This window comes from Chelmon rostratus, chromosome 20 (genome assembly GCF_017976325.1).
Source record: "Chelmon rostratus isolate fCheRos1 chromosome 20, fCheRos1.pri, whole genome shotgun sequence".
In the NCBI taxonomy this organism is placed as follows: domain Eukaryota; kingdom Metazoa; phylum Chordata; class Actinopteri; order Chaetodontiformes; family Chaetodontidae; genus Chelmon; species Chelmon rostratus.
Genome location: NC_055677.1, coordinates 6,658,455 through 6,671,063, shown reverse-complemented (window position 1 = coordinate 6,671,063; position 12,609 = coordinate 6,658,455). Strand labels below are relative to the sequence as shown.

General features: G+C 42.4%; 1 protein-coding gene across 1 annotated transcript in view; it reads left to right on the top strand.

Annotated features, from left to right (window-relative positions):
- Positions 1-358: 358 nt before the first annotated feature.
- Positions 359-12,609, top strand: part of LOC121624138 (protein disulfide-isomerase TMX3-like) — a 34,150-nt gene continuing 21,899 nt past the window's right edge. Inside the window, exons 1-9 of the mRNA XM_041961756.1 lie at positions 359-422; positions 673-730; positions 1,225-1,264; positions 2,880-3,003; positions 4,358-4,403; positions 8,208-8,288; positions 8,712-8,811; positions 9,057-9,134; positions 10,378-10,444. Of these exons, the coding sequence (XP_041817690.1) occupies positions 389-422; positions 673-730; positions 1,225-1,264; positions 2,880-3,003; positions 4,358-4,403; positions 8,208-8,288; positions 8,712-8,811; positions 9,057-9,134; positions 10,378-10,444 (628 nt within the window). The 5' untranslated portion in view covers positions 359-388. The remainder of the gene's footprint in view (positions 423-672; positions 731-1,224; positions 1,265-2,879; positions 3,004-4,357; positions 4,404-8,207; positions 8,289-8,711; positions 8,812-9,056; positions 9,135-10,377; positions 10,445-12,609) is intronic.

The following is a 12,609-nucleotide window of genomic DNA, read 5'->3' as shown; positions in this document are numbered from 1 at the left end:
TGCGCGTCCCCTCGTCCTAATTTCATAGCTAAATACAATTTATTGCGTTATAAATATACATGATTAAGTATGAAAATTGCAAAATACACCTTTCGGCATCTGCCATGTTAATAATATACATTTTCATACTGGTCTGTTTAAGATTACGTTAAAATTCTGATGTTTGAATGAATTATGAGAATTAGAAATGGTAAATTTGGGGAAATATATTTTCATATATTATATGAATGTCCGTTATAAGTCGCATTTTCTTTATTAAAATGTTAATATTAAATAATATGCAACCGTTGGTGTCTGACGCCTCCAGGAGTCGGCGTGACCCCGGCGCATGCGCAGAGGGCCACAATTTAGCGGCTGCATTTCCTGCTTGCTGTTTCCACTCGAAGCGATGGCAGAAGTGAAAGCTTCGCTGCTTTGTGGAGGTACGTTCACTTTTTAATTTCACACCCATTGAACACTAGAACATCCATGTTATCGCAGCATCTGCTTAAACGGCCCTTAAAGCTGCTGTAGCTGAAACCGTGAAGCAAACCGGTGCTCCGTTAGCTGGGAGGACAGCTTTAGCTGGGGATGCTCCAGTCATGAGGCTTCGGGGCTGGAGGACAGAGACGGTGAAGCTGCTGCTGCTCACATTATGACAACGTGTGCTTCATTTCTGTTTTAATGTCACAGTTGTAGCCGCTTTCCTCAGTTCGGCGGTGCTCGCGTTTGTTGAAGATCTCGATGACACGTAAGTGATGCACTCCTGCACGCTGTGCTTCAATATTATGCAATGCAACTTCCGAGTTTAGCAGCAGACTTAATGTGGATGCCATTCAAAGTTGAATTCAGTGCCTCCCTCTTCCTGTTAGAGGGAAACATGTAATTATTCTAGTTTTTCTAGGCTTTTTTCTAACTTGTGCACATTTATTTTGATGCAATTTTGCCAGATTCTTAGGGTTTATCAGATTTCCAAAGGATGGCAGGCTTATAATAAACAGCAGAGGGTCATTTAAAGCAGAAAAGATGGAGGCAGTCTTGATTTCACATCAGGATTTCAGTTACAGAAAGCTTTTTATTTAAAAGCCCCTGTTGGAAAGTCTGTAAACATTTTGTCTCTTGTTTATTTGGTTTTTAGGATCTTCTAATTTGTCTCTTTTTCTGACTTTAATGCAACTTTATAGGACTAACTGTCTTCTCTCATGTCCATAACTTTTCATTCATTCATGCTATTTCTTTTGACAGATTCAAAGACACCAGAGTGAACGATATCTGGCTGGTCGATGTGAGTCTGACATCACACACACACACACACACACACACAGAGAAACCAGTCTGGGTCCTTTCAGCTATGCTTTGCTTCATATCCTGCTCACCACTGTCCGGATCATCCCTTGCGGAAGTGGCAGCAGTCTGGGTGGGATGCGGGAGGGCCGGAGGCTGGAGGGGGTGTACAGACTGTCCTCTGTGTTTGTGATTAGTGGATGAGAAGTCATGCATGCCGGGCAAAGCCAGGGGGCTCGAAGGGCTTTATATCAGAGTTTGTGTCTGGGAGTATGTAAGCAAATCTGGCTGGAGCACCCTAAGCTGCTTTCACTCTGAGTTTGGGTTGCAGATGTGAGTCCTTAATGGTGGGAAGTTTCAGTACCGTGCCAACTGGTTTTACACGTGTTGTTGTCTCATACGCAGACAATTGTTGTGTTCAAAACTGAGCACAGATAAGTAATTCTCACATTTATTTATTTATTTTTTACATGTCATCTCACAAAATTGGAATTGGAACGAAATTGGCCACATCCTACGGTGGCCCTGAAGGCCAAAACACAACAATGTTTCAGAAAACATGACATTTGAGAAAACACAACATTTCAGATTGCAGGAAAGTGGTTTCCAGACACATTTGAAGCTGCAGCTATAATTGACATTTTTATAACAATGTATGTATGTATCCATATATATGACAGTGTGAGAGGGGTTGCTCGAAGTGATGAACCTACAGAGAATTATCGCCTGAATCTGCAGCTTTTCTCTGCTTCGCGTGGCTTATTACGACTCTCAGCTCATTGTTTAGCTCTGTTGGTTCACTCTCACCAGTCTCATCATGTCGTTTTCGGCTGCAGCAGGCATGTTTTTTTTTACGTTTTGCAAAAAAAAAAAGCTCTAAAAACCCTCTGGACACACTACCTGCTCTGCAACAAAGGACAGACAGACACATTTAGCAACTAACTGATGAGCACACTGGAGAATTTAGCGGCTTAAGGGCCAGATATTTCCCTTAAGAGTTGGTGGAGAGCAAAATGGAGCTAAAAGAGAGTCAATATAGGACTTGCCAGGTGGTGAGAAGCATGATTCCAAATGAATGATATTGTTGCCCCATAAGTGCTCGATGTGTAAATAAGACAAGTTCACCATGTCATCTCCTGCCAGGAAGTGGCCAAAAAAACTTGCTGCAGCTTAAGGTGTTTCTTAAATAGTCTTTAATCTGGTCCTAATTATCAGCAGTGCATCCAAATGAGACGTTATTCTTATATGTTGTGTAAAAAACGGTCATACACAACATAAGGGCAGTCTTTCAAAGTACAACAGTGGCAACAACACAGCTCAAATAAAGCTCTTAAAACACTCAAAGGTCATGCAGTATGCATAAAAAGGCAAGACAATAATAATACTATAATATACTTAATAATAATAATAATGTGAAACTAAGTCTGGTCTATGGAGTGTTCTCCCTGATGTGTTTTGTTTTTCAAAAATCTACCCTGGCACACGATCAATATTCAGATAGGGGATATGTGTGTGATTATGAAAGATATAGGCTTCATCTTTTGGTTATTCACTCTATAAATAATGTCATTTTGCGTGATTGACAATGTGCTGCACATGATTCTGGTCACTTTCAGTTCTATGCGCCGTGGTGCGGCTACTGTAAAAAGCTAGAGCCAGTATGGCAGGAGGTGGGAGTCGAGCTGAAGAGCTCCGGGTCGCCGGTTCGCGTGGGAAAGATGGATGCCACTGCTTACTCTGGTGAGTAGCTGATGAAGCACTTTAATGTCCTCCCCTGGAGCCCGTTTGTCCCCCAGGTGATCATTTCATGTGCTGGAGACAAGTCAAGCTTACTGTGTTGTTCAACAACATGATGATGATGTGTGTGTATGATCTGTATGTGAAAGGCTTTCTATTAAAAGCACCGTAGACAATGTTAAAGACACATTTTCAGTATTATTTAATTATGGCTCATGTGACATTATCATGGTATCTCAATGTTACTGTTAGTGTAATACAGTGAAAAATTAGTGTTCTGAAAGTACCAGTAAAAGTACAATAAAAAAGAAGGCTATTGAGTATTCATGATCGTTAAAAAAAAAAAAAATCAACCCCAGACTCCCTTAAAAAATCTCAGAGTTTTGTGAGTTGTTGAGTTAAGGGAATGTTTCTGAACTTTGTAAAAGGCTGTCTACGAAAAACTCTCAATTATTTGTCCCTTCTTGTAAATTCAGCAAATGTAAAACATGAAGTTATTCCTTAATTTCCTGTATGAGAAACACTTTGTCAGTTTGTTTGTCCCGGCCTGCTGCGGTGACGACATGTAGGTCGCTCAGTGATGAGATCAATTACATGCTTGTATACAGTAGATCAGCTGCACAGATGAGTGCAACACACACCATCACACACACACACAATTATTTCTTAATGAATATCTTAAATTTCTCACGCAATTCTGATGAATAACACATCTTTTGGCACTTTCATGACAGAAAATAGATGTATAATCAGTAATTTGAGGCAGCTCTTTCGCTCGCTCTCTGAATTTGAACAACAACCTTTTTTTTAGCTAAAAAATAAAACCTCTTATCAGTGTTATGTTTCGAACAGATGCCCGAGCGTCGTACGGACTGCGTTTACACCCGATCACGATGCATTTACACCTACATTAACACACGTTTTTCCTTATACAGACAACGTGTCCACATACAGATCTCATTTTAATACCAGGTGTAAATGGAGCTTTAGTCAGGCGTCATCAGTTTAGGGGTCCCTTCAGGAAGAAGCCTGGGAAACTGATGGCCAGACTGAAACTTTATTTATATTCTACTGGGCTTTTAAAGTTATTTAAAGTTAAAATATAAGACTACAGATAACAGCCGGTTAGCTTAGCTTAGCCTTGCTACTAGCCTGGGTCTGTCTGAAGCTTAAATGCTTGAATCCCAAAATGTCAAACTGTTCCTTTTTCCTGATCGTAGACTTTTTCTGACATGAAGAAGGTATTTGAGGCCTGTCAGAAGATGACAGCAGGATGCTTTAAACCTTTGAACAAAACGTTGTTTCTCATGACATGTTTTTTTGATTTCAGTTGCTGTATTTGTTTTCTGTTTTGCAGGAATGGCATCAGAGTTCGGCGTTCGCGGTTACCCCACAATAAAACTGTAAGTGACGCTCTTAGCTTTGCTCTGTCATCCTACCTCATCTTAACTTTAATTTGAATCCAGATTTTGTGAACATGATTTTGATGTTTCCTTTGATTCAGAACTTTTTCAGGTTTTTTTGTAATCATATTTGAAATCCCATGTAGTCAGGCACGATTTTAACTTCCTTTGCAGATTGCTGCAACTTTCTTAACCTCTCGGTGCAGCCTTGAATTAAAAAGAAATCCATCAAAGATTCAAAGGTTTATTGAATTTTTTAGACCTGCAGGATCTGGGCACAGTATGATAATTTGTGCAGCGAAGCTAACATTCAGTGAGGCGTTGATTCAAGTGCATTTGCTGTCTTTTGTGATTGTCGTCTTGCTGTAGCCATGACGTTGCCCCCACGCTACCTTCACCTTTTGTGTTATTATCAGGATCCTCTTACCTCGCTATGTCTTTTTCCCTTGAGGTTTGGCCTGTTGAGACACTCTATGATGGCTTATTCAGGAGGGAACAAGGTGTTGTTGCTGCTTCCTTAAGGCATACTTAAGCGACAAACTGTTCGCACCTTTTGATCTTAAATTTTATTGGGTTCGGCACTCCTGGATGCTCTCAATTATTTGTTTCTTGGATGATAAACTGAGTTTGAAATCAACTTTTGTCTCACTTTTCTCAGATATGTCTCAAATTGCTTACATTTATCTTATGATTTGCTGATCAACAAAACAAGTTTGATCCCATTTCCACTTGTGAACTACTTCAACTTTTATCTCATTTCTCATTCCCGTACCCCATTTTTTTTTCTTGAAGTGCAAGTAACATTCTTTTATATAAAATTAATGAATTTAGGTAGACGCCAGCTGCTCCACAGCAGAGCCCATGTCGACTTGAGAGAAATGATCGTCTTACATTGCAGAGCTTCCTCCGTAGATTGGAAACCGAATCATTTATCTGCACGCTGCCATAATGGTCTCCACATTTAGTTTCATCAAGCTCATTTGGGAAGCTGCCACAGGATCACGGCAGGGTTCATAACATTAAACCAGGAAAGTGATGAAACACCCATCGAAGAACACGAGATACCTCCCTCAGAGACAGAAGGAGTCTTGATTTAGAGTTCTGTTTCCCCCTGAGTTCATTAAGCTCTGCGGGCTGATGCAACCTTCGTAATCCTTAATGCATTCTGCTTGTTGGAGGAGCTCGGCAGCGGCGGCGGCGGTTTGCCAGGCTGGAACTCAGTGAGCGACAGTCATTTGTTTTCTTTTTTCATCGGAGGTGCAGTGATTTACATTAAGTTGACCTTTGTGGTGAAGCTGTTCCTGCTGGATTTGCTGTTTCATCAGAACGTCTTGTAAGAGGCGGGTTGTGGTTGCCGTGCGCCGATGTCAGGCGCAGCCTTTAGCACAATTAGAGACAGCGCCTGTGTTTGGCACAGTTAAAGTCATGAATATTTTCCCGGTTAATCTGATCATTTGTTTATTGATGGTTCAGTCTAAGAAACGTGAAAATGCCTCTTACACATTTTAAGAGCTCTTCAAATGTCCAAACCCAAAGTTTACACTGATGCACTCTGTGGCCACTTTATTAGTTACACCTGTGCACCTGCTTGTTCATGCTAATGTCTGTTCAGCCAATCATATGGCAGCAACATAAAGGCAGGCAGACGGGGTCAAGAGGTTCAGCTGTTGTTCAGACGTCAGAATGGATAAATGATAGTTGGTACCAGACAGAAACTGCTGATCATTTGAGTTTTTCACGCTCAGCAGTCTGTGGAGTTTACAGAGAAATGTCTGAACATCCAGTGAGTGGCAGTTTCATGGGTGAAAATGTCTTGTTTATAAGAGCAAGTCAGAGGAGAATAGCCAGACTGCTTCAGGCTGACAGTAACTAAAATAAACACACCTTGCGACAACACTGCCTCAATGAAGAGCATCTCTGAGCGCACAGCATGTCAAACCTCGAAGTGGACGGGCTACGGCAGCCACAGCGGGTTCCCCTCCTGTGAGCTAAGAACAGGAAACTGAGGCTACAGCGGGCACAAGCTCACTAAAACTGGACAGCTGAAGACTGGAAAAACATCACCTGGTCTGACGGATCTCATTTTCTGCACCTGCACGCAGATAATCGGCAGAATTTGGAGTAAACAGCATGAAAATATGGGTCCATCCTGGCTATCCAAGCTAGTGGTGGTGGTGTAATGGCGATGGTGGAAGGAATCAGGCATTGTTTAACCCTCTGAACCCCGAGCAGGTTCTGGGCGAGTTTTGCTCCTGTCACATTTTTACTCACTGTGGGCTCGTTTTAGCACCTCTATGGAAACAGCACAATCTGACGGTCAGCTCAGGTGTAAAAACAGGGCTAAAATTCATGCTTGTAACCCGTAGTTTATATACTTCAGTGTCACATACCCAGGCAGGACATTTGTGTGAAACCTCACTGTTGAAAATAATCCTCTGCAAATTTTAATTTCACATCCGCAAAATATTTCTACAACCACAAAACCTTCTTGCACATGTGTGCACACAATGTTTTTACAGCTATAAAACTTTATTACATATTCATACACTTTTTTCATGTGCAGACAATATGTGATATACAACGGCAGGCTGAGAAATTACTTATGAACACCATTTCACTAGCTTAAAATATGAACAACCCTTATTTGCCTCCCTGGGAAGATTGTAATGCAGTATAGCACATTTTTCAAAGTGCCTACAAGTGGTATCCACATTGGGGGGGGGGATATTGGGAGCTCCACATGCTGTTCATATTAAATCATTTATATTTTTATATCATGTACAAACCATCTCTCTTGTCTCCTCTTGGCTGCTGCTCTTCCTCCTGAACTCCAGTCGACTTTTCTCTGAATTATTGTCGCATAGTGTGGTCATTCAAGGCTTACCAGTTGCACTGAGCGGCACAAAATCTTGTGTTTTTCTTCTTATTAGTGCAGTTAACTTTTTCCAACATTTTAAATGACACTTGTAGAATAAAGGGATCTTCATGAAATATATGTTGTTATATGTTTCCAGCACATGAGTCATTCAAGGGCTGTCAGAAATTTGAAAATCTGATGATAATTTCTGTTTTTAATGTTTCTTGCTATGATAAATGGTGTTCGGCTGGGGCTCAGAGGGTTAAGTGCCGCAGCCTATCTGAGTATTGTTGCTGACCATGTGCAACCCTTTATGGCCACAGTCTACCCATCTTCGAATGGCTACTTCCAGCAGGACAGCCAGCCACGTCGCAAAGCTCAAATCATCTCCTGCTGCTTCCACCAACATGAAAACGCCCTCCACAGTCCCCAGATTTCAATCCAACGGAGCACCTCTGGGATGTGGTGGACGGGTGATTTGCAGCATGAATGTGCAGCTGACAAATCTGCAGCATCTCGTTGAATCCGGCTGATCTGGGGTCAAAGTGTAATACCTACCCAGTGTGAGAAAAGTGTGCCAATGAGTGTAACAACCCGAGAAAAGCAGCAGGTGTTGCTAATATTTGCCATTTTGCTTGATTAAACAACTAAAACAATTAATCGATTGTCAGAGTAGCTGCTGATTAATTTTCAGTCGATTGACTAATCAAACAAGTTAGTTTGAGCTTTGCCTCTGCTGTAATGTTCTTTCCCTCTTGTTCACCGAATGAGGATTTTCAGACAAACCAATATCCTGAATGCAAAGTTCAACGTCACGCAGTTGATTTCCATTTGGTTTTATTTGCAGATGAATGTTTCATTCTGTGTCTTCGCCGCACGGCACAATGAACGTGCATTTACAGTTAAAATATATCACCCTTTCACGCTTGTTTCTGTCTCCTTCTCAGGTTAAAGGGTGATCTCGCCTATAATTACAAGGGACCAAGGACAAAAGACGACATTGTAGAATTTACCAACAGGGTGGCAGGGTGAGTCGCAGCTTTCAGTCACCTCACAAAGAAATGACAATTAAACTTCCCTTATTTCAAAGGGAACACATGCTGTGTTAATAAGACCCCCCAAAGCAAGCTTATCAGTGCAGGCCATATTTGTTTCATAGCTCAATGGGTTCCGCCTCTGATGCTCCACTTTAAGCCACTGTATCAACTGAGCCTGACAGATTTGTCCTCCTTGAGGGAAATCAATCTAGATCCGTGACAGAGGAGTTGATCAAAAGCTTGGCTCTCACATGAAGCCACGGCTGCACGGTGGCCGAATCTCCACTAGGTGGTGCCACCAGCACAGAAATCAAGAGCCGAATTGTTGGAGATTTTCTCTCAGTTGTTACATTTGTGCGCCGAGGAGCGTTTTACTCAAATGAACTCATCTCTGTTGGTTTTAACCCTTTGCAGACCGGCGGTCCGGGCACTTCCCAGCAAGCAGATGTTTGAGCACATGTTGAAACGACACGATGTGCTTTTTGTGTACGTCGGTGGGGAGTCTCCCCTCAAAGTAAGCAGCGTATCAACATATCAAGGGACATGAATCAGGATTGCTGTTTTTACTCCCAGCTTCAGAATGCAAAGTGTGTCGATTGAATGATAGAAGCGCTGCTCTGATGCTGTCACATCTTTTAACAGGGCGAAGGTTGTCTGTGTTACCTTCCAGTGACTCAGCCTTTACAACGTTCTAACACTGGCTTATTGAAAGCTGTTGTGTAAATATATAAATGCCGAAATATCTGTTTGCCGTTGCAGGAGAAGTACAACGACGTCGCCTCTGAGCTCATCGTCTACACTTATTTCTTCTCGGCTTCAGAGGAAGTTTTTCCAGAGGTAACTCTTTGAATATGCATCCTTTTGAATTTCAAGGTACAAGGTTCATTTATTTATCATTCTGCAACAGTAGAAGGAGTTGTATAACGAAGTGCTAGCTGTAGTCCCTTCATCCTCCTCACAAAACAAATTATACAACTGGATGAATAAATATTTATAGAGGAGTGTGGAGAATGAACTTGCCAGACGGCAGCAGGTGAACAGGCTGTGGCTGAGGCTTCATTGTCTTTTAGTGTCCTGTGGGCTCCGTGCAGGCACCTCAGCTCACCGACATCACTGATGCTTGGTAGATTGGTACCAGAGATGTTCTGGGTGGTTTTAATCACCTGCTGCAGAGCCCTCCTGTCCTGGCCGTGCACCGACAAGCTTTTTGTTGCTCCTCTGTAAAAGTTAACAAGAACTTGGCTCAGGAGTTTTTCAGCTTGTCAGGAAAAAGCTGACATGACGCCAATCTTTTCATTATTTGTTACAGATATTGATTCTATCCTTGCTAAAACCCTGATGACAAAAAAAAAGTTGGGCTGCTCTGTAAAACATAAATCAAACAGAATGTTATCCTTTGCTCATCCTTTCTGACATATATACTCAATTAAAAACAGCACAGAGACAATATATTTAATGTCTTATCTCGTTAGTGTCATTGATTTGTGTAAATATCTGCTTATTCTGAATTTGATGCAGCAACACATTTAAAACATGTTGGGACAGGAGCAACTAAAGACTGGGAAAGTTGTGGAACGCTCCAAAAACACCTGTTTGGAACATTCCAGGTTGATAAACAGGTTGATTGGTAACAGGTGATAGTATCATGATTGGGCTCAGTCGCTCACAAGCGAGGATGGAGCAAGGTTCACCACTTTGTGAACACATGATTGGATAAAGAAGATTAATGCACGGGCTCAGGAACACTTTGTAAAACTGCTGTCGGTAAACACAGTTCGTTTGTAAATGACTGCATTCTGCTTGTTTGCATTTTAAACAGCTCCCCACCTTTTTAGGAATCAGAGTTGTGGTTTTCTAGATTGAACCAAAGTAAATAATTACATTCTTTCAGCATAATCTTCCCATAACTCCGTATACAGATACTATGCTGTCTTTGCAGTATGCAAAAAGACAGAAGTTTGCTGCAAAGCCCTGCAGCGAACAGTCTTCTGCCACATTTTGCAGGAGCTCATACATTCATGGAGTAAAAATGATTTATGGAAATTGGTTTTAAACTAATTCTCTTTTGTGTTTTCAACAGTCAGTAACTTTGCCTGAGCTTCCTGCGGTCGTAGTCTTTAAGGATGGAGGCTACTTTACCTACGATGGTGAGTTTTGTGTTACCCCGTGTTCATCCACTCTTGTTTTGCCGCTGTTTTTTTCATAAAAAGACATAAAAGATTAATAAAGAGGCCGGTTGGGTGCCGTTTGTGTACTTCTCCTCGCCTTTTTCCTCTTTCCGTTGCTGTAGTCCTTGTCTTCTCTTGCTGTGTTCCTCCAGTTTTCCCTTCCCTGCTGCTGTTCTTTCATCTTCCTCACCACACTGAGTTATGGTGTGCTTGGCCCATCATAAAGCACCCAGGGCTCTGCCCACTATTGTGTGTGCGGTGAGGCCAGTGATGTTGTGGTGGTTTGTCTTTGGGCGGACATGCATAGCAGGCCAGGGTGGATGGGTGTGAGAGAACACAGTTCAGGCCGGAGTGCAGAGCTGGTCGTGTACATACAGGCGTTTAAAGCCGAGAATTGAATGTCTGAAGCGGCTGTCAAGTCTCTGCAAAAAAAAAACATATTTGACAGAAGAGGTTTTGTGGAGCCTTTTTCCCCCCCTTGTCCTGCAATTTGAAGCTTCTCACCGCAACAACGTGAGCTCACCACAGTCCTCCATGATGTCTTGTATTCTGCTGCTGCTGTGGGCCTCAGCTGGGAGGCGGAAGCGGAAGGGAAGAGCATCCAGGCACAACGCCAACACAAACGGGCCCCAGTAGTGGCTGTTGGGCAGGTTTGGCGCACGGTTTAGCGCCCGGAGAACAAAATGCAGCTCTGCCACGGCCCGCGAGTTCACGTCCGTCTGCTCCACCTGACCATTACGGAAGAGGGGCTTCCTGCGCCAGAATCGCAGCAGGAGGGGCTCGCCACAGTAGACGCTGATGACAAAAACTCCACACTCTGCTGAGTCCTCCAGGACCTTGATACGGAGGATGTGGTGAATGTCTAGCATTGCCATGGTGACGGCGTATTAAGCTTGTCAAGGACTGAGAAGGTGAGCAGCATGGCAAAATTGTTCCCAGACACTCACTTTGTGTCCTTCCTCACACGGCGTATTTCTCCTTTCCCTTTCAAGGCTCAAATTGTAGAGGAAAAAACACTTTCATTATCAGGTATTGTGGGTGAAAATGGATGAAAAGTAATCAGAGTGCAGCTCATTAAGCACTTACCTTCAATGACGACAAAAAAACCCATTTCTCCTCTCGTGCCTGTTCCCTTTTTTTTTTTTTTTTACCACCTGTGGTCCTCAGCATCTGGGTTGCCTCCAGCTGTGCTGTGCTGAATTTCTCAGAGGACTGGACTCCACCGACTGGCTGTTGGTTATTGGATAAATAAGACTGAGGCACCTTATGTGGTTTTCTTTGCATGATGTTCCGTCAGAAACTCGTTATCGAATGATATTTGGCTGGACAGCTGAGACACATTTGCATAGGCGGCCAGTGACACTGTTTTATGGCGGACTATGACGTTTATTCAAGTGTGTGCATGCATAATGCACATTTCTGTTAGCTGTGTTGTTTTTATCTACCAGCTACAAGGCCAGCAGTTACCACACTGCACAAGCAACCTTTATCAAGCCCCTCCTGGTATTATCTTTATAAAGATGCAGATTCATAAAACACTTGTTTGAAAGTCTATGCACGTACAGGTCTGACTTGTGTCTTTGAAGAAAAGATGCCATTGAGCAAAACCTACCCACACTATCCCAAATTGGCCTCTTGCTTTGTGTAAAATAATATTTGACGTGCTGTTGTTGAGCTTTGATTGGTTTAGTGCACATCACAAACAGCGGCACCCCCTTTGAAGAGCGGTGTTAAAATATAGTACAGCACAGAGGCTCATACATATTTAATAACTCAAATCCTCAGTTTCATACAGCTATACAGGTCTGCTCTGTTATTGTGCTTCAAGAGCTGAATGGTTTTTGATCATTGTGTGTGTGCAGTGAGACCTATTGGGCCCGACGTTTGTGCTGTAAGAAGACAAAAAAATGTTTGCATGCCCATGTTTTTTCTTTTTTTTTTAGTCAACACAGCGCAGCTGCAACTGGCAATTATTTTCAGTATCAATTCAGCTGCAGGTAATTTTCACAATTCATTGATTAATCATTTAGTCAATAAAAATGGCAGGAAATGGTCATCGTCACAGTTTCCCAGAGCCCAAAGTGACGTCTTCAGATTGATTCTTTTGTCCAGCCAACAGTCGAAAACACAAAGACTCTTCATTT